We start from the raw sequence: 21,973 nt of genomic DNA on the forward strand, positions 1-21,973 counted from the left end.
TAATTATTTACCATATTAGAAATAAAAACTAATTTCGAATTTGTAGACCTTCTGAAAAAGGTTTAAGAAACCCCTAGAATTCTCTGGATCACACTTTGAAAATCACTGATCTAAGCTAATGTTCCTCATTGTACAGATGACTGTACAGGATCTGACTGAGAGGGAATAGCCCTTGGCTCTTTAAAAACTAATTTTTGTCTGAAAAATCAGGTTTCCTGGTGTTTTTTCTTCTGTCTGTATTAAATATAATAACAATTCCAAGAGCCTTTTAGAATCTGATCTAGGAAACTAGAGTAAATGATGTCTATTGTCTTAGTAATAGAAAAAAAAGTCACAGAATAAAATTTAGGTTGTGCTCTTCCAAATCAATTTTGTTTTCACTTTTTTATTTTCAAGTAAAGTTCAAAAGGATCAGTCAGAAGTCAGAATTTGAAACCTTCTCTCTTTGCCACTTTCCTGCCCAGATGTTCCAGCACTAAAACCAGTTCACTTTCCTCTACATTTTTTACTTTATTCTATGAAATACAATCAAGAAAGGATATGATAATGAGCAAAAACAGCAAGGTAGTACCATACCTAGAGCAGTGGGGTCAGGAAAACTCCTCCCACTGAGTTCAAATCTGCCCTCAAATACTAGCTATGTGACACTGGGCAAGTCACTTAATCCTGTTTGCCTCAGTTTCCTCAAGTATAAAATCAGCCAAAGAAGAAAATGGCAAACCACTTCAATATCTTTGCCCAAAAAACCCCAAATGGGGTCATGAAGAGTTGGAGATAACTGAAACAACAAGACAATGAGAACAAAAGGAAATTATAAGAAAGAGTCAAATAGAAAAGCAGACTAAGTAACAAGTATAAACAATAATATTGCTGTCAGGGCAGAGAAAGGAAATTTTGCCAATGAACTAAATGACCAGGCTATAAATTCCATGATCTCATGATCATGGAACTTCATCAATGACCTCCTAGGTCAAGGGTATCCAAGTTTTTCCAGTAGTGGGCCACAGGAGCAGAAATCCATGTGTGTGGGCCACATGAATCTAATTATATAATTAATTACATTTTGTTTCAATTATAAATACTCATTGAGCCAAACTTGCTAGCCTGACACCTGGCGGCAATCAGTTTTCACTATGTCAATGCCCGGTAATTGATTGGGTCTCACTGGTCTACTAGTGCTTTTTTACTAGTTGATTAGGTTTTTGGGGTTTTTTTTTACTTAAAAATTTTTTATCAGGAGGTCTGTATCTAAGGGTCAGGTGAACCACATTGGCACATGTTAAAAGCCTGATTTCCAAATATTGCTAATCCCCAATCTGAAAAATGCAAAGATTTAGACCATATCATCATTATATGACTAAGCAAGAAGATAGAGAGGAAGGCTTTACAGACTTGAAAAGGAACTGAGAGGAAACAGCCCTTGGTTTTTTAAAAGCTGATCACTTCATCTGAAAAATCCTGGTAATTTTTTTTCTGTCTGTATTAAATATAATAACAATTCCAAGAGCCCTTTAGAATCTGACCTAGGCAACTAGAGTTAATGATGTCTATTGTCTTAGCAATAGAAAAAAAAGTCACAGAATAAAATTCAGGTTATGCTCTTCCAAATCAATTTTGTTTTCACTTTTTTATTTTCAATTAATGTTACATTTTTCTTCTGTGCTCTTTTAACTAGTTTAATTTTTTTTTCTCTATCACGTCTTGAAAGAGGTCAAATCTCCCATCCCAGGCACCTGCTTTTACTGTATCTCATTTATTTTACACACAAAGTTGTAATCTATAAACAATTCTTCATTATTTCTTAAACTGATCAGTCTCTGGGCTCAGTTCCAAACAAGAAAAAGAACAGGTCACAGAGCACCAAAGTCAATATTATTTTCTCAGTTCTCATTCTCCTTGACCTCCTGTAGCTTCTTTCAATCCACCACACCCTCCCTGAAATTTGTTTTTCCTTTGGCCTTAACATTACACTCTCCTGCCTTCTCAGGAACTTTTTTTGCACTTAAATAATTCTATTTATATAGCATGTCAACATTTGCAAAGCACTTGATATATAATATTTTTTTCAATCCTCACTACAATCCTGATAGGGGTTATCTCTGCATTTTAACAAATGAGAATACTAGGGCTGAAAGTCTTTAAGTGACTTGTCCAAGATCACATAGCTAACGTGTCTGAGGAAGCATTCAAACTCAAGGTCTCCCTAACTCCACATCCAGAACTCTATCCTTTATGCCAGAAGGCAGTCAGTATGCCCCTACTGAATCTTTTTTCATGTTTTCTCAATCTCTCTCTCTCTCTCTCTCTCTCTCTCTCTCTCTCTCTCTCTCTCTCTCCCCCTCCCTCCCACCTCAGTATACAGTACTAACAGTTTACAGTAATAACAACATTATGTGATGATCAGCTATGAGAGATAATAGATTTAGGTCTTCTCAGCAATTCAGCAATCCAAGAAAATTCCAATATACTTGGGATGGAAAATGTCATCCACATTCAGAGAAAGAATTGTGGAGCCTGAATAAGGATTGAAGCATATTGTTTTCACTTTTTTCTTGTTTTTTCCCCTTTGTTCTGATTTTTCTTTCACAATATGACTAATATGGAAATGTCTTTTAAATGATTTTACATACATAGCCTATATCAGAGTGTTTGCTATCTCGGGGAGGGGGAGGTAAGAGAGGGAAGGAGAAAAAAATTTAGAATCCCAAATCTTACCAAAATGGATGTTTAAAACTATTTTTACATGTGATAGAAAAAAATAATAAAATACTATTAAGTTAAAAAAAATACTCATACACACACAAACACTTTATTCATCAAAGACATCCTTCCTCACATTTTTGCTACAACTACTATAAGGCTATATGCACAGGGAATTTAGTTTAATTTTCACTAATGTTTACTTTTTTCATAACAATAATCATCATCCCCTTCCTCTTTTTTGTAACAAGAGAAAACAAGTCAAGCAAAACTGATCAATACAACAACTTTTATCTGTCCATGGCTGCCTCACTCTACATCCTTAATCTTTCTGATGTATGTGTACAAATTATTTTGTACTACAGAAGTTATATGGTGTAATAGCTAATAATGAATCTGGAGTCAGAAAAATCTGAGTTTCAAATCCTCTAACACCTACTAGCTATGTAATACCCCTTTTCCCCCTATTTCTGGAGCTGTGAACTGCAATCAAATATACACTAGTATCCCTACAAGGAGTACACCAGTCTTGAAGCTCTATTCACTATCATTCTAACTTTCAGTAACAAAGTAATCCTCCTCTACTACTACTCCCCTTTTCTATGTTGCCTAGCAATGGGAAATATAAACTCTTTGAAGGCAGGAATTGTCTCTGCTTTTTGTATGTGGGGGTGGGGCGGGGGAGGAGTCCAGTGTATAAGGTGCAAATAATAGAGGAAGGAAAACTCATCTTGTGTCTCCATGCCTGGCACATAGTAAGCTCTCAATAACTGCTCTCTTCATTCATTAATTCAATCAATCAATCAGTCCTCTATGATTTCTCCCAAAATATGAAATCCTATCCATTTTTGCTTTGGTAATAATGTTGAATTTATTTCTTCCTTTCCTCCCTCATGGCTATTACCCTAATATCACCACACACATGAACTTGCTCCTTAATGGTTTTGTCTTCAGTTTCTCCTCCTCTAATCCATTCTGCAGATCCCCTTTGAATTAGTCTTTCTCGAATATATTTTCCATCATGTCATTTCCCTATTCAAAAACCTTCCATGGTTACTCTTTGTCTATAGAATAAATGCAAACCTCTTAGCTTAGTACTCAAGATCTTCCATTTTGTCCTTTTCTAACCCTATCACGTGCTACTCTCCATTTTCTCTTTTTCTAACCATAATATTCACTACATACCAATGCCAACTCTGTTATTCTTAAGATGGTCTACTTTTTATCCTCAGAACATTTCTCAACACCTGTCATGTCTTCCCTTCTCTCCAGCCATTCACATCTCATCTCTGTTAAGCCTTCCTGACAGCTCCAACTCACCATCATCTCTTCTTCCACTTTACCTTGCTTTGTACCTAAGTTAATTATATTTATTGCTTTGTATTAACTAACATTTTTCTAATGTGGATTTGAGATCTTCCCAAAAAGATCTTCCATTCCTTGCTGGTGTTAGACACCGATGTTCAATAAATCGTTGCTGATAGCCTTAATGGAAAAAAAAATTAGATCCGGGACAGATATGTTGGAAAATATTGTCCAATATTCATTACAGTAATTATCAATTATGTGTCAACTGATTATGAAATTATAGGTAATTCAGATGACTTTCTTCCCCTCTGCTTCTTATTTTGTTGCCTACTAACATTCCCATATTAGAGCAAACAGTCTCTTTACCTGTTTCTTACCCGAATACAAAGGCAGTGCATTGTACAAAATGGTCAATTAACATTTTTGTTGAATAAACTAGCAAAGTAAGGTTAAAACAAATTAATCTATTCTGCTATTTATTAATTACTCGATAATGATTTTGATGGGTGGAATGGTGGATTTATGGTTATAATGATATCTAGAGATTATTTGTGAATCTTTTTATTTATTTAGAGTCTTCTTGTTCCCCATTAACAAGAGTACTTGTTTCAACTGAATGAGCTCGAATGCTCTAATACCAGTTAGTTGGACCAAGATATCTTGAGTTTCTTTTGAGAATAAACCACCTAACATCTTTTCTTATTTTCTTCTTACTCAGTGAGAGGCTATATTCATGTAATTACTTCCTTACATAAGTAGACATAAAAATTCAACTAAATCACTTTATTAGACACAATATCTGCAAGATTTTTTTCATGCTAGGTATTGTGGAAAAGGGGATAGTTCATTGGTAAAATGATATTAGACTCTATGAAGTCTAAGTTTCCTTCTGGCTCTAAATCTATGATCCTTATTCTAAATCTGTGATTCCTTAATATTGTATACCCTGAATTTCCTCTTAATTTCTTTTCTTATTTTGGAGTGTCCATGAAATCTCATTGCACAGAGTCTATAATAGAACTTTGGAGCTTGATGTCACTGGAACAATATCAAACACAAACAGAAGTATCTGAAGAGCCTTACTCTCTAGGAAATCTCTTTCCCATTTATAATCTATATGGGACAAAATCAAAGATTACTCAAAAGACAATGGATGAAAAGTTGGTACAAAATTAGGCCGCAGCATCTTACCAACAATAATTTAAAAGTAATAAAGATTACTCAAGAAACCCATTAGGCACTCAATAAATATCAATTAAGTACCTATTCCATGCTAAAAGCTGGGGATCCGAAAAAAAAGTAAAAGACAATTCCTACCCTCAAGGAGCTCATAATCTAATAGGAGATGACCTGCAAAAAACTGTGAACAGACAAGTTATGTTAAGGAAATGAGGTGGCAAAGTAGAAAGAATAAGGGTTAACACATGAATAAAGTAAGTCCTTCACTAATACTTACAGAATGTTTAAAGATCAAGAAGATGGCCTCTAAAATATTGTCTATATTAATTATAAAATATGAGTGGGAAGTCAAAGATATATGCATACACAAGCATAAGATGATGAATTAGATGGTCTATGTTCACCATCATCTTATCAATGAGATCTCAAATCTATGAATTTATAAAACATCAAGATCCAAAGGTCCAAAGCTGAAAGGATTCTTAGAGGTCTTCTGATCTAATTTCCTCATTTTATCAATTATGAAACTGAGCCCAGAGAGATTAAGCAATTTTTCACCAAAGTCACAGTCACACAGATTGTAAATTGCAGAGTCAGGATTGGAACTCAGGGCTTCTAAAATCAATCCTCTACTATGACTGCCTCACCAAATCAGCACCTACAGTTCTAATCTAGAATTCTCTTAGGCAGAATGATGAAGTACCAGCCTGACCTAAAAGTCAGGAAACCAGGATTCTAGTACCAGCTCCATCATTAATTAGTCATTTAATCTAACATTAGTCAACTCAGCAAACATTTAATAAGTGTCTAATGTGGAAAAGTCACAGGGCAAGTAATTTATCTTCCCTGGCCTCAGTTTCCTCATCCTTAAAATGAGGGCAATTGATCAAAGGATCTCTAAAGTACTTTTCCAGTTCTAAAATCCCACAATCTCTATAATTCTGGTTTTACTTTTATCCTCTCTTTTTATATCCTTCAGTGATTCTTCACTATATCATTCCCCTGTTTCTCTATACTCTCATGCTGCCTCATCACTGCACCCCTAAAAGACAACTGATAACACTAGATAAAGATAAGAGTGAATTGTACCTCTATTTGTATCTCTCCTTAACCCTCATACTACTCCCACACACTCCTTTATTACCTGATATTTTAAAGCATATCTTAAGAGAGAACAATCGATTAATACATGAATAAAGTACAAATGGTAGAGTCCAAAATTGACAAATTAGTTGAGATTTGTGGTTGTAATTGTTGTGGTGGTTTTGTGGTTGTAGTAGTTGTGGTGATTTTTCTGTCCATATATGAGAGAAGAAAGAAGAGAATCCCCAACCCAGATAGATAAGTTTTTATTATACTTGGGAGTTTGATGCCAACAGAACAATGGCAAATACAAACACAAGTATCTGATGGGCCTCACTCTCCAGGAGATCCTACCAGTAGGAGCCATTTAGACTCTGCACAGGATAAAATCATAGATTCCCCAAAGGATAATGGATGCATGATTTTTAGTCAAGGACAGTTCCTCTCCCAGCAATAAGACAACCTCTCTAATTTACAAAGAAAGCAAAAGGTTTTCCTCTCCAAATGCTTATACTTGCAATTTTTATTATAATATTTAGCTTGACACTCACTTTATAACTCTGAAATTTCATCTATAAAAAGAGAATCACAATGCTATCTCCCAGACATATAAGGAAAGTGTTTTATATGCCTAAAAGCTCTAGAAACATGTAAGTAAATAGAAAACTATCTCTCTAATAACTAGACTTCAATTGAAGCTAAGAAAAAGAACTTGGTTATGTTTATGAGTGTAATTTGGTCTCACATGATAGAGCAGGTTGTTTGGAACAAAGGGAAGGAAACAAGTGCAAACTATGTGCCAGGCATATGCTAATCATCAGAAATTTACATTCACCTGTTTTCTATTTGCTAACATATTTGAGTATTCTGCCTCTGATTTTATAAGGACTAGTAAACTTCCTTCCCACCCCACCCCTATTTTGTTCTATTTTCTACTTTGACTACAAGAACACAAGTAAGCACTTAAAATGGGGTTTTCCATCAGAAGACCAGGTTTTAATTCCTTCTATCAGTTAATGCCTGTGTGACCTTGGAAAAATCATTCTTAACTTTTCTAGGCCTCAATTTGTTCATCTGCAAAATGAGGGAGCTGGACTAATAGCTTCTAAGGTCTCTTCCCATTCTAATGCTATGATCCCGTGAACCACAAAAACATTTGCGTTGGAAAAGGAAAGGAAGAGTTTTCCAGCAACTTTCTAGGCTTCCATTTTGAACTCCCTAAAGCAACCAAAACCTATCAACTATATCATGGCTTTATCAGTCTATAATAATAGAAACCAGTTATTTACATCCCCTTTATGGGCATGCTCAACTAAAACCAGTCCACACACCACACCCTTCTCTCCCCTCCCCCTACACCCCATGCTTGGTTTCTAAGGACTGGATTACAACAAAGGTGGCTTGTACTTAGTTCAAGAGCTGTGTAAATGCCATCATTTATTAGAGTTCAAGTAAGTTTTTCTTTGTTCTTTTCCCTTTTTTTAAGGTACTTAGTGATGATATATTTAAAACATTTCCATCCACTCACTACTCCTTAGCTAGATCTTATTAAATTTTGTATAAGGCTCTTGTTCTCCTCACAACATTTGTAAAATTCCCAAAGGTATGTGGGTCAGACCAATCCAACAACTTTCTTTACTTTGAAACCAAGAAAGCTAGCAGTTCATATTATGAATTAAAATACAAATCTTCTAGAGCTTAAGTACTAAATGTTCATAAAAGTTGTCTAGCTATTAACGCAGTGAAGATTTAAAAACCTTACTCAGCAACCCCCAATGTAACTGTGCCAGAACCCAAAGCATATTCTTTGCACTGAACTCCTACTAAATAAATGCCTATGTGTAATATAATAGGTCAGGAATCCGACATATATCCCAAGGACAAGAGGAAAAGATCAGGAAGGACAATAATAGAGTTTATCACAATAGGCTAGATAAAAGTTGTTGCATGAAGAGTAGCCACCTACAAACACATATATCTATGTAATAAGCAAAAAACTTCTGTTTAATCCTTAAGAAGAAGCAGCAACATCAATAACAACAAGTGTCATCTACCTTGTCTAGAAGCCCTTCGTCGAATCTTCATTTTAGGAAATGAAGGCCATGAGTAGTTAAAAGGTGAGTCTGAATCTGAATCCATCCTCTTTGTTCAATCAAACAGATCTTCTGGAAACCTTCTTCCAAGGCAGTCAAGTCGAAGTGTGATGCAAAGTCAAGGAAGGAATGGGGCAGGATCAAATAGCTCACTAACTCAGGGGAGGGAAAAGCAGTAAATGCTGTGTTCCCTTCGGGCATCCAGGCATGTAGATAGCGCAGCCTGTAAATATTAAAGCTAAACTAGGAAGGGGGGGGTGACTTCTTTGCTTTTAAAGAGAGAGAGCCCAAGAGAGAGAAAACTAGAAGCAACACTGATACATCACAGTCCAGTTATTCAAAAGGTCACTGGGAGCCAATGAATCATTAACTCACCTTTTCTCTTTGCTGAAAATGGAAATGAATAATGGAGGAAAGCCAGGATTGAAAGTAACTAAGAAAGCAAGCCTTTGAGGACTATTTTTTTTAAAAAATGCAAAGTAAAACACACCTTCAAAAATAGCGGTTTGCTTTGCTTTGGTGTCAACAGTATCATTTTTCAGAAAGAAAAAAAGTTTTTTGGCTCAGTTTTTTTTTTCTCTGTGCAACATTAGATTAAAACTTTGAGCTCGTTGAGCAGCTACAAGCAAAAAGTCTGATGTGCGTGCCAGGTTGTGTCTCTCCTTAGTGTGAGTAGCCTTGGCAATGTTTCAGATCTTGCAGCTGAGAAAGCACCGATAACCTAACAATCCAGATTCCCCATCTTTTCAAACCTAAAGGGCAGAAAGTCTCAGCATTATAACGAAAGATACTGATTTCATTAAAGAAGTCTTCCAGCCACACACGTTGGGTTTGATTTGAGTTTTCCTCTTAGAACTGTCAGTGAGTAGGGCCATCCATCATATGGATTTTGTGGGCCTGGCACCTGTACAACACAGCTCTAAACTTTCAGTCCTTAACAATGCAACTAATGACTAATTTAAAACAAATCATCCCTTCTTACACCGTCTCCCCAACAACTCACCAGTAATTAGCATTCAGTCAGAATCTATTATCCCCTCTCCCACATCTTTTCACCAAACAAAATTAACTTCCCTATTCTCCAAATACAGACTCTTCCAACTGGCTGTGATTTACCAAGTCTTATGCAAAAATGTCACAGCCCAAGATTCTCCAGGAATCTCCTGTAAATCCTTAGTGGTCCTGGAGATTAAGTTTATGTGTGGGTTTTACTGTGATTTGTGGATATTTTGTATCTGTTCATCATTTCCTATCTACTCAACTCCAGGCTGAATTATCCTTGGGTAAAAAGAAAAAAGACTAAGTGAAAGTATTCCATTGATTGCTAATAATTATTATAGCTAACATAACACATATATACACACATCGTAACATATATATGTGCTTATACATATATATGTATATTTATGTATGTCTATCATTTGTAAGTGAGTGTATGTGTGTATGTATGATAGTATTTAGTATGTGTTAGGCACAAAGGAGACTTAGGTGGTTCGGTGAATTGATCCTGGCCTTGGAGTCAGGAAGATCTGAGTTCAAATTTAGCATTAACTGTGTGACCCTGGCCAGGTCATTTAACTTCAGTTTGCCTTAATCCACTGAGAAAAAAGTGGCAATCCACTCCAGTATCTTTGCCAGGAAAACTCCATGAATAGCATAGTCCATGGAGTCATGAGGCATTGGACACAAGTCAACAACAATGTACCAGGTACTGTGTTAAATGCTTTGCAATCAGCATCTCATTTGAGCCTTAAACCAATTGTAGGAGGGAGGAGATATTATTATCCCCATTTTACATATGAGGAAGCAAAAAGAAATTAGATATCTGGCCAAATTCACACAGTTAATAAGCTGTCTGAGACTAAATTTAAATTAGGTCTTCCTGACTCCAGGCTCCATATTCTATCCATTCACCACAGAGCTGCCATAATCTATCTGGTGATGGATAAAATACTGTCCTGTACTCTTCCATCTCTCTTCCATGAAAGAAGATATATTTTTCATTATCTCTTCTCCAGTACTTTATTTTTTTCAAAAGCTGGATTTTATTACTTTTTTTCATAGCATGTTTCCTGCATTTAGAAAAGGAGAGAAATTATAATACATGCACTAAGGCAATGTGGAGTTGGATTATGGCAACATATTTGGTAACATTTTACCTCAATTATGTTACAGACTGGAGAAATCAAGATTGCTACATCAGCAAAGTCAGCAGTTGGAAAAAAAATGTTAACTTCTAATCCAAATCATAATTGTATCAAGAGCTTAGTTTGTTATATAAAAATTTTAATTTAATGGGAAGTTATTTCAGTTTTGTAAATATCTTATTTTTGCATATTCTCCTTTGGGGTAGCTAAATAACTGTCTGACCAGAAACAAATAACCTAATTTCTCTGGCTTTCAATTTTCTCATCTACAAAATGGGAAAAACAAGTAGTACCTTCCAGACTTAAGTTTCATGTAAATAAACTAGGACACTAACATATTATTCTCTGACATGCACATGTAATCAGATTCTCCCTCAGTTCCAGATTGTCTGAATGACATAAGAAGTCCCCTGTAACTTGAATCCTGTCCTAAGGAATTTCAGTGATCCAAAAAAAGAAAATTGAGGGAAAGTTGGAGGGAGGTACTGTTGCATCTCAGACTCATAAGAGATGCTGGCATGCTACTGTTAGGATTAGCTTAGAGGTTGACAAAAGATATCCAACTGTTACCATGACCTGAAACAATCCAATACTGAAATATTCTGAGTAGTTAAAAGAGGCTATAGATACCAAATAACTATTAGGCATGCTTTCCTTAAATCCTTGGAGCTGTAAGCAGAAGTTCAGATTAGGGACTAGTGTCAGGAGTGAAGTTCCTTTATCTGATAACAGGTAAACAGATAACTCTGTGCTTGAGTTACCAGATAAACAATTGACCTTATTAAACAGAGGGACAAGTGATCACAGTGTCCCTAAGTCTTTTATAAAGATTTGCCCAGTGTGCCCAGGAAAAACAGTCTCCATAAATATAATAATCCTCATGAAATTTCCACTATTTCTCTGAAACCTATTTTTGTTCTGTGTGAAAACTTTTTTTATCTAGGTTCATCTGGATTCATCTATTAGTTGCTAGAAATAGTGGAAAATTGGATATTAATATCAATATTAGTTATTAATATTATATCAGAAAACGGAGATTCTGGCAATTCTCTACCCAAAATTCCTCTTCTTAGAAAAGAATTTTAAAATCTTAGACATGGCTTATATTTATACGTGTGTGTAATTTATATATATATATATATATATATACACATTACGTATATGATATATAAAATGTCTTACATTATGATCTATCAAGTAAGATGGAGCATAATGAAACAGAAAATTGGCTGTCCTGAGAAGGTGAAGAACTTTATCATTAACAAGATTTCAAATAAATCACTTATCAGTCTCAGTTTCTCAGAGTTTTCTCAGTTGACTAAACGATTTCTTAGGTTAGGATAAACACAATTTGCAAAATACTTTTTAATTAACATAAAACTTCAATGAGGGAGGAATCAACCCAACACTATAAATTTAAGAAAGTATGAAGCTCTTTTTAGAGTTGTGTGTGTCATCCTTAAATAAATCACTGACCTGCTTCTATCCCCTCCCCAAAACCTGAGTTTATGAGTTAAACTTACACTGACTTTTAAAGGAATCCTTTTTATAAAGTAATAGGTTTATTATTATATTGAAATATGTAAAAGTGTTCTAATCATCCAGCAATGAAAAGAATATTTTCATAGCTATTTTAGGCTACATGTGGATGTGTAAATATGAATATATACATAGAATACAAGTATCAGTGTGCATGTATAGATGTGACGTGCATGTGTGTATGCAAAGGTATAATAGACACACAGATGGATTTCTTGAAGTTAGGAACAAATCCAGCCCTTTGAACAAATTGGATGTAGAAAATCTCTTACCCTCCCAGTACCTGGGCAACTCTTTAATTGCAGAACAATTTCAAATTCCCATTCATAGAAGGAGTTTCCCCACCATGACTTCTCCATCCCAATGAAATCATCAAATATGTGTGTAGGTATATTTGTAAGAATATATGTATGTATAATCTAGATCAATAATATTATGGTCAACTTCCAACAACACTGACTTCTAGCTTTCTGACTTTCCTTCTTAAGGGGGGAAACTCTTGTTTTAAGAATCTTCATGTGCCCCAAAATAATTCAAATTTAAGTAATGATTTTTAAATCAGTTTTAACACCTGAGCAGAATTCTTGCAACTAAGTTTATCTAAAAGTATTCTATTTTTCCAAATACATGCAAAGATAGTTTTCAATCATCACCTTTGCAAAACCGTGTATGGAAAATTTTTCTCCTGCTTTCCCTCCCTTTCCAAAACAGCAAGCAATCTGGTATGTTAAACTTGTGCAATTCTTCTAAACATATTTCCATATTCATCATACTACCAAAGAAAAATCAGATCAAATGGAGAAAAAAAAAAAAAACAAAGGGTGACACTTTTCATAATTGGAATTGTCTTAGATCACCTTGTTGCTGAAAACAAACAAGTGCATCACCAATTAAGATAATCTAAAGGTTTATTAAAAGGACTATAGAAATGATTGCTCTCAATTTACAAATAAGAAATCAGGCCAAGAAAAGAGGGAAGAAGGAGGAAAGGGAAGGAAGAAAAACAGGAAGGAAGAGGATTTAAGTATTTACTATATAGGAACAATGCTTTATGAATATTATCTCACTTAATGCTCACAACAACCCTGGAAAGTGGTTACTATCATTATCTCCATTTTACATTTGAGAAAACTGAAGCAGACTGTGGTAAGATGGCTTGTTTAGTGTCACACAGCTAGTAAGTGGCTGAAGCCGATTTTGACTTAGATCTTGCTAATTCCAGCCCCAGCACTCTATTCACTGTGCCACCTAACTAATTTTAAGAAAGGTGAAGTAACTTTCCCAAATTTGCTTTATGATTTATAATTTTGTTTTATATAATGATATATCCATTAAGAAGCTCTACCTCCATGAATTTGTGCCACTATTTCCCCTAAGCTTCTTCATTATCACTTTTTGAATTCTTTCTTTTAGGTATATGTTGTATACATGTTTTGTCTTTCTAGTAGAGCATAAGCACTATGAGGCAAAGGACTTTCATTTTGTACTTTGTACTACCTGTGACAAGAGCAGCTGGACAGCTTGTGGATAGAGTTTGGGACCTGGAGTCACTTAGACACTTGTTATATGACTCTGGACATTTAATTTATTTTGGCTTTAATCTACTAGAGAAGAAAATAGCAAACCACTTTGTATCTTTGCCAAGTAAATTCCATGGGCCATACATGGAGTCACAAAGAGTTGAACATAACTGAATCAACTGAATAACAACAATCAATGGCTAGTACTTAGTTGTAGAGGGCTGAAACTCCAAAAAGGTATGCTTGAATCAGACAACTGAGCACTTAAGGCTAATTACCTATTCGATATGAGATAATGACTCTATTAGCATATATTTGGATACTGGCTCTCTTCACCATTGGTGCTTGCTGAATATTTGGTGTTAAGATAATCATAGACAAGGACTGGAGGGCTGGGAGAGAGAAGTCAGAAGCACTTGGTGGTAGTAGGAGAAGGAAAGAGACTGGAGACTCTGGATTCCAGAATCCAGGATACATCTTTGGCAACCTGCGTGGCAGCTTCCCTCCTTCATTTCTCCTCCCAAAGACCAAGGACTTTGATTTATCCTGAGTCTGGCTGACCCTGAGGACCTCCAGGGAGCTAGCCCATACTTTACACTTAGTAGAATTTGAATGAAATAATGTTTGTTGAATTGACTTGGTCAAGGCCACATGCCTAAAATGTAGCAGAATGAGGCCTTGAACCTACTAGTCTTCTGACTCTCATTCTTAGTGTTCTAAGTACTCTTCCAAATTGGCTCTCCAGGGCATAGTAAGAACATCACAACAAGTGCCAACCCTCTTCCAATTTTTTGTCATGACTTAATTAAGGGACACTAGCTCTCATCCTACAAGGTGATAAATGTTCTCTTCATTAAGTAGCTTTTCCCAGTCAGGTGTCCTTATAACTAAACATACCACAATCCATCTCTATTTATTCACATTCTATATTGTACATGGGTAGCTGATTTTCAGAACATGCTTACAAGATAATAAGGAGAATTAAAAGGATTAAAGATCCAGAGGGTGCTTGGAAAATAGCCAGGTTCTCTTTTCCCCTAGACATTTTTCTTAATCTTATAAAAGAACAAAGAGAGGAAAATAGAATAAAAAATGGAAGCTTAAAGGTCCTTTATAACCTTTTCTTTCAGGCTTTTTATTTTACAGATAAGGAAACTGAGGCTTCAATAAATTAAATACTTAAAATTGCCCAGCTAATTAGTGACAGAAACACAACTGAAAGGAAGCACCCAGACATTCCATTCCCATACTTCCTCTATGACCTCAAGCTGAAATCGAACCTCAACCAGCTGCATCTGGTAATTTACTATTTTTTATGAAACTTCATTTGATAATTACCTCTTTTGTTCTCTTGTTTTTCCCAAAAAAAAATGTCTTTTGAGAAAAAATAGTGATTAAAAATTATAAATTGAATTCAAAGAGAAATAGAGTTTAAAGAACAATCTCTTAGGAATCAATCTGTTATTGATGTTTAGTTATGTTAATTGCATATGACTTGTAATTCCATTTGGGTTTTTCTTGATAAAAAATAGTGCCCTTTCCTTCACCAGCCCATATTACAATTAAGGAACAGAGGCAAACAGATTAAGTGACTTACCCAGGGTCACACAGTCCAGATTTGAACTCAAGAAGATGAGTTTTCCTGACTCCAAGCTCCCAAACTTTACTCACTGCTTTATCCACTGTGAAATCAAACCTAGATTAATCCTAAATTCAAAGTTTAATAAGCATAAGATACAAACTTCTGTTTTAAGCAGCACAGAATGGAACCAAATGAGTTCCATAGACCTTATAATCTCATGAGCAAAAAATCAAAATAAAACTGAACTAGATACAAATGAATTTTATAGAGAGCTCTTCCATGCAAAAATGGTTTTTAGACAGATTTATAAGTTAATAAAATTATCTCTTTCATTTGTGGGTAGAAACTATTGAATTTTTCAAATTCTGTAAAACCTAAGGTGATTCCTAACAAGTACCTCACTCTCCTGAAGACAGGACCACTGGAGTTCACAGCCAATAATTTGGGACCACAGAGACATATGTCATCATCAATTGGATGGAGTGAAGAACTGCAATGGAACTTGTTAGGAGGTTTAAGAGGGATGGTCAATTCAAAACAGATAAAAGGGAAATTAGACTAGGGGAATTTATGGATTAAAATAATTAATTTACGTTAAAAATTTTACCTACATCTTGTTGCTGTTGTTGTTTATGCTTCATTCTTAGAGGAACAATGACATCATGAAAATGATGTCTTGACTTGAGCCTGAATTGGATTTAAATGAGGAGAAATTTTGTAAAGTTGTCAATTTCACTTTTTCCTCTCCTCTCTAAGAAAATTTAGACATGAGCTGTCTTTGGAGAATTCTTCAAATAAACTCTGAGTGGACTCAAAATGAAAGCCTTCCTATGATTCTTCAAGACTGAACTTTATTCATGTAAGTCAAGCACTTGGGATGGTAGCCCACAAGTTAGATAGTTTTCTGTGTTTCAGACTTACTAATGACTTAAGAGATCATCAGTGTAATCACAGTGTCTTACTTAAATTTCATAACTTCCACTAGCATTTAACATAGCCCTCCCCGCGGAAGAAGGACTTAATAAACACATTATGTTTTTCAACTGAATTGAGTAGGCAGAATTCATATACTGCCTTCATATCCATATACATATCCATCCGTATATGGATATTCACATGCAATCCAATTGAATTTTTAAAATATTAAATTATACAAAATTTCCAAGTTACCTTGGGGGAACTTGTAAGACCTTTAACAGTTTTATTACTGCATTATCTTTGCAAAGATCATTGAATTCTTTGTTACAATAACCTAAGGATTATTGCCAATGAGAAGGTCTCACTAAAGTCAGAGGAAGGAAATCAAATTCATTGTGTGACAAATCTCAGTTCCAGACAAAAGATGATAGCATATTACTTCCCTCCGCCAGTAAAAATGATGGAAGAAATGGAAAGCTATGTATCCACTTGTATATGGAACCAAATCAATTATTTTCCTGGTCCCTTTTAGCTAAATGTTTTGCTGTTTTACTGCTTTACTTTACTCTTTAGGAGGAGTTCAGTAGCAGAAGTGTAAATAGATTAAGAAATAGGAGGAAAGGAAAGGGCAGGAAAGGAGAGGACAAAAAAGAAGAAAGAAATCAATTAAGCCTTTAAAATAATAGTCAGTGTATGTCCAAAGGGCTGTCAAACTGTACATACCCTTTGATCCAGCAATGTCTCTATTGGACCTTATTCCAAAGAGATCATTACAAAGGGAAAAGGACCCACATGTGCAAAAATATTTGTAGCAACCCTTTTTGTAGTGGCAAGAACTAGAAACCGAATGAATGCCCATCATTTGGGGAATGGCTGAATAACTTATGATATATGAATATTATGGAATATTATTGTTTTATAAGAAATGATCAACAGGATCATTTCAGAAAGGCCTGGAGAGACTTCCATGAACTGATGTTAAGTGAAGTAAGTAGAACCAAGAAAACATTGTACACAGCAACAAGATTATCCAATGATCAATTCTGATGGACGAAGCTCTTTTCAACAGTGAGGTGATTCAGGCCAGTACCAGTGGACTTGTGATGAAGAGAGCCATCTGTACCCTGAGAGAGGACCGTGGGGACTGAGGATGAATCACCACATAATGTTTTCATTTTTTTGGTTGCTATTTGCTTGTTTTTTTTGTTTTCTTTCTCATTTATTTTTCCTTTTTAATGTGATTTTTCTTGGGCAGCATACTTGTGGAAATATGTACAGAAGAATTGTACATATTTAATATATATTGGATTATTTGCCATCTAGGGGAAGGGGGGAAGGGAAGGGAGGAAGGAAAAAATTTGGTATACAAGGTTTTGTAAAGATGAATATTAAAACTATCTATGCATATGTTTTGAAAATAAGCTTTATGAAAAATAAAAAATAAAATAATAGTCAGAGGGAAGGAAAGTTTTGCTTCAAAAAAGAAGGTCAATAGACATCTTAGTGGTTGATCACCTATATGAGCACCCCAAAAGTACTAAATCCAGACAATTTGCCCCAATAGCTCACATCCAATTGTAGGTATCCTCAGTATCACTACCTCCCTTTCTTTCTTTTTCTACCCACTTATAAGTTATAACTTCATTTTCTATTCAAGGTTCTATCATTAATTATCTTGGTTCATCAGTAATTACAACTAAACCATACCTAGTGCATGTGATAGCTCTACAAAGCTTTCTCCTCAAGTATTTTTAAATGATATTTTTCCAATTACATGTAAAGATAATTTTTAATATTGATTTAAAATAATTTTTGAGTTCCAAATTTTCTCCCTCCCCCTTTCCTAAAAAGGCAAGAATTTTAAATAGGATATAGTGATATAAAACATTTCCATGTTTCTACTAGAGTCTTAAAAATTAGTGAAAAATATTTTTTATTTCTTTGCTAAGCCTAAAGATGAGAAGCATTATAGTATAAAACTTTCTTCCAAATTTGGCAGTCTTGAGGACAAAGAAAAATTGTCCCAATAAATTTTTAGCACTTGCACTGCCTAGTAAGGAAAAATGACCAAAGTTTTAATTGGGCCTATCCTTCTTTGGTGCTCAGCCACAAGGTAGCCAATAACAAGCAAGTCTGAACTTGTGCAAATAAGTTTATACAGTCAACTAAAATGTTGCATAGAAATCCCATAGACATTATTCTTGCATGTGCACATACACAAATGTATGATGAGTAAATGAAGTCCTGGACTGATCATATCAAAGGTTAGAAAATGATCCTGTTTATTCATAAAATTTCAAGTTACTAAACACAAATTTCATAAATGAGAATTCTGGAATTCTTGTCACACTTCAGACTCTCATTTCACATTCTAATTGCCACAGTTATCCCTAAGATTTTTCTTTAGATAAGTTTGATATCAATTGTAATAAATTCATTTGAATGTCACAAGAAAGAGCCTTATTTAAAAGAAGGGAGTATTCACTTCATAAAAGTCAAAAGAACATAATCTTCCTGAGGATAGAGACAATTTTATTTTGTCTCTTCATTCATAACAATATTGCATGGTGTCTACCATACTGTAGATTTACCATATTATAGATTCTTATTAGATGGGGGATGAATGGAATTATTTTGAGTTAGGGTTAGGTTTGGGTGGGAATCTTTCATTAAAATTATTATAAGAAGACAAGTTTGAAGAGCCCAGATATAATTTTTTTAATTTTACGTTTTTATTTTCATAATAGCTTTTTTATTTTTCAAAATACATGCAAAGATAGTTTTCAACATTTATCCTTACAACATCTTGTGTTCCCCATTTTTTGTCCCTTCCTCCCCACCCAGATATCATCCTTGTTCCATGCTTTTAGCAAGAGTTAATTATATATGTGTCAGGGTAGAAGAAGGAAAGAAAAGAAGATAATATAAAAGATAATAAAAAAAATTTAACAATACCCCATGGATTGAATCAAGTATGAAATGTGCTGTGTGACCAATAATTGTCCAAGCACTGGTGTCAGCCACATGACATGATGGCAATGTTGTAAGCATGCTAGACATGGAATCAAAGGACCTGGGTTCAAATCTTGTCTTTGTCCCTTACTACTTAAGTGTAACTTAAGAAGCTGTCAAGCACCTGGTTAACACAGTACTTATTTAATATTGACTCAGCAAGTTACTTCTCTGGGCCTCAGTTTCCTAAATGAAAAATGAGGAAATTTGATTAGATGACATCAAAAAACTCTTCTCGCTTCATGTGGATCTCAGAATTTGAAATCCCTGTTGATCCATTTCCCAAGGACAAGTTTGTGACATATTTTTGATTAATCACTGCTTAAAACCCAGGAACTTGCCCCAACAGCTCAGTCCAAATTGTAAGTATCCTCCATTTTGACCCTTTCTCTTGCTTTTTTTTTTTCTATCCATTTACAAGTTACAAGAAAATAATAGGCCATTTCCATATTTTTTATAACAAACCAAGAGAAGAGAACCGCATATGGTTTAGAAGTCCTAGCCCAGCCTGACTTGGGAAGTTTTATATGTTTATTTGATTCATCTACATCTGATATCCTTTCATATCATTGAGTAAATGTTTTCCAATATATCCCAAGCATCTAGTTCAAAGATGTTTTATGCTTATTCCACAAGGAGGATTTTTCCCCAAACAATGAAGCCACAGTAAATATAAAAAGGCGGTACACTTATGATAAGAGAACCAAATTATGTTTCATAATAACCAGAAAGATTCCAGTAAGTCAGCATGTTTTCGACCAAAAAAAATTTTAAGATCCTCACCAACCACAACAAGAAAATCAAATTAAAATGAACAAAAGGAAGAAAATTTGAGCAATAATTTACACATATTATACTGTATTCCCAATGATCTTTAATGGGGAATCCCCCCTTTCACTTCAAAACTAGTCCTTGGTAAACTTTAATTTGCTAAATTGGGCAGATTGAAACCAAAAAATTAAGAATTCAGTGGAAGCTTCCATATAGCCTAGGGCGCAAAGAAAAGATCCATGAACAATTCAAGATGAAAACATCTTCCAGGAAAATAAGATTTGAATCCTTGCTTTTTACACTGGACATAAAATTTTAAAAATAAAAATAATAAAAAACAACCTATTAAGTGATGCTCTTTAGATTTCAGTCTTAGGCACATGGGTAATTAAAGCCAAAACAGGGTGAATGGGACTTTGTCTCAGGACATCAATATAGATGAGTGAGTTCACCTTGAAATATTGTCACCACTTCCTATAATTTTTTTTACTCTAAATGAAAAAACCCTAGTAACATTTCTATGGGAAAAAGATAAAAACTAAAGCCTAAAACCCCAAGTCTTATAGCTTAAGACTGAATAAGCTCCTAGGGTTCTGAATCATAATTAACAAAACAAAGAAACCAATATGGTTTTGAACCATGATTAAAGAAATAAGGAAGCCAATGTATGTGAGACACTTCAAAAGCTTCATTTTCACAGAAGATTGGGGAAAAGACTTCTGTAGTCTTATAGTCTTCATTCCTTCTCCAAACATTATTTTGATACAAGAGGGGGGAAATAATGTTGTGACCTAATTAGGCTTGTTACTTGATTATATGCCAAATTATAAATTCTTTCAATTATCACCATTCCTCAGATTTTCTCTGAAGTTCATGCCCTTATATCACAACTGCAAGATAAATTTTATATAAATATGTGTGTGTGTGTGTGTGTGTGTGTGTGTGTGTATTATTACTTGCTCAGATTTTCTCATATAGACCCAACATTCCAGACAGTGTGGGAGAGAATTGAATCACACTGGATCCTGAATCAGGAGAAATATGAACCAAAATCTTAACTCCGACATTGATTAATCATGTCACCCTAAACAAGTAAAGTAAGTTCTCTGAATCTCAGTTTTCTCATTTGAAAATTGGAAGTAATAATATTACATGATTCTAACAGAATTATTAATAAAAATTAATGTGCTATAGAAATGTGAACTGTTTATTATTTTTTTGAGTTTTTTAAGCATGTCCACATCATAGTATAATAAAGACTGCATTGAAGCTGCAAATCTCTTATTTACAAATTGATTTGTTTATCATTATCATTATTTCTACTATCATTACTACATGGTCTTTTTTATTACATGGCTGTTTCACTTGTGGTTTTTCTTCCAATTATTTTCTATAAGCTTCCCTTTATTAAAAAAAAATCCTTCCCTCAGAGGATATTTTTCTCTTGGTCTTACCTAAAACAAAGAAAAGTTTGTATTTTTAAAATTATACAATCTAAAAAGCATCACATCCTGCTCTGTACTTCTGTCTCCTTTTCTTCCCTATCAGTCTGAGAGCTTTTCTTGACAAGTGGTCAGGGTGTTTCCATCTCTCTAAACTTAGCTATATGTTCATCTTTGTCCTCAGTACCCCTAAAACCTAAACCCAAATAACTAAGAGAAGTTCTCTGCTTTATATTACCTATAATTAATTACATAAAGTTTCAGAGGCATAGGAAATAAAAAAGGAAGTTGGTGTGGTCTGATTCAAACCACATGTATAAACCAAAACACTATAAAATCCATTTATCATAAACATCATGAAAAGTTTTTTTTTAATGTTAGATACTTGCAGTGATTCTCTGTGGATGACATTTTTATGTAACTTTAAAGCTTCAAGTGGTACAATGCAATATGAGACATCTATAGTTTATGTATAAAGAACCCTATATGCTTCAGTTTACCATCTGTGAAGTAACTGTTTCAGACATATTCATCTACGATGGCGTAATCTATCATGGAATGAGATATTTGGAGTCAGGAGCCCTGAGGTTGAAATTCTACCCCAGACACTAGCAATGTGACCCTGGACAAGTCACACCCTATAAAAACCTCAGTTTCCTCAGGTTTTTAAAATGGTGCC

The 21,973-nt window shown here is 34.6% G+C and overlaps 1 protein-coding gene across 7 annotated transcripts in view; it reads right to left on the reverse strand.

Moving 5' to 3' along the window:
* ARHGEF28 (Rho guanine nucleotide exchange factor 28) overlaps positions 1-21,973 on the reverse strand; it is a 352,261-nt gene that overhangs the window by 146,654 nt on the left and 183,634 nt on the right. For 2 of the 7 annotated variants that reach the window (XM_012541116.3, XM_023495826.2), the window contains exon 1: positions 8,325-9,709. The exons of the other annotated variants lie outside the window; for them this stretch is intronic. In XM_012541116.3, the coding sequence (XP_012396570.1) occupies positions 8,325-8,409 (85 nt within the window). In that variant the 5' untranslated portion in view covers positions 8,410-9,709. Of the gene's footprint in view, positions 1-8,324; positions 9,710-21,973 lie in introns of those variants that run through there. 7 annotated transcript variants of the gene reach the window in all.

The sequence above is a fragment of the Sarcophilus harrisii genome, chromosome 1 (assembly GCF_902635505.1).
Source record: "Sarcophilus harrisii chromosome 1, mSarHar1.11, whole genome shotgun sequence".
NCBI classification, from domain to species: Eukaryota; Metazoa; Chordata; class Mammalia; order Dasyuromorphia; family Dasyuridae; genus Sarcophilus; species Sarcophilus harrisii.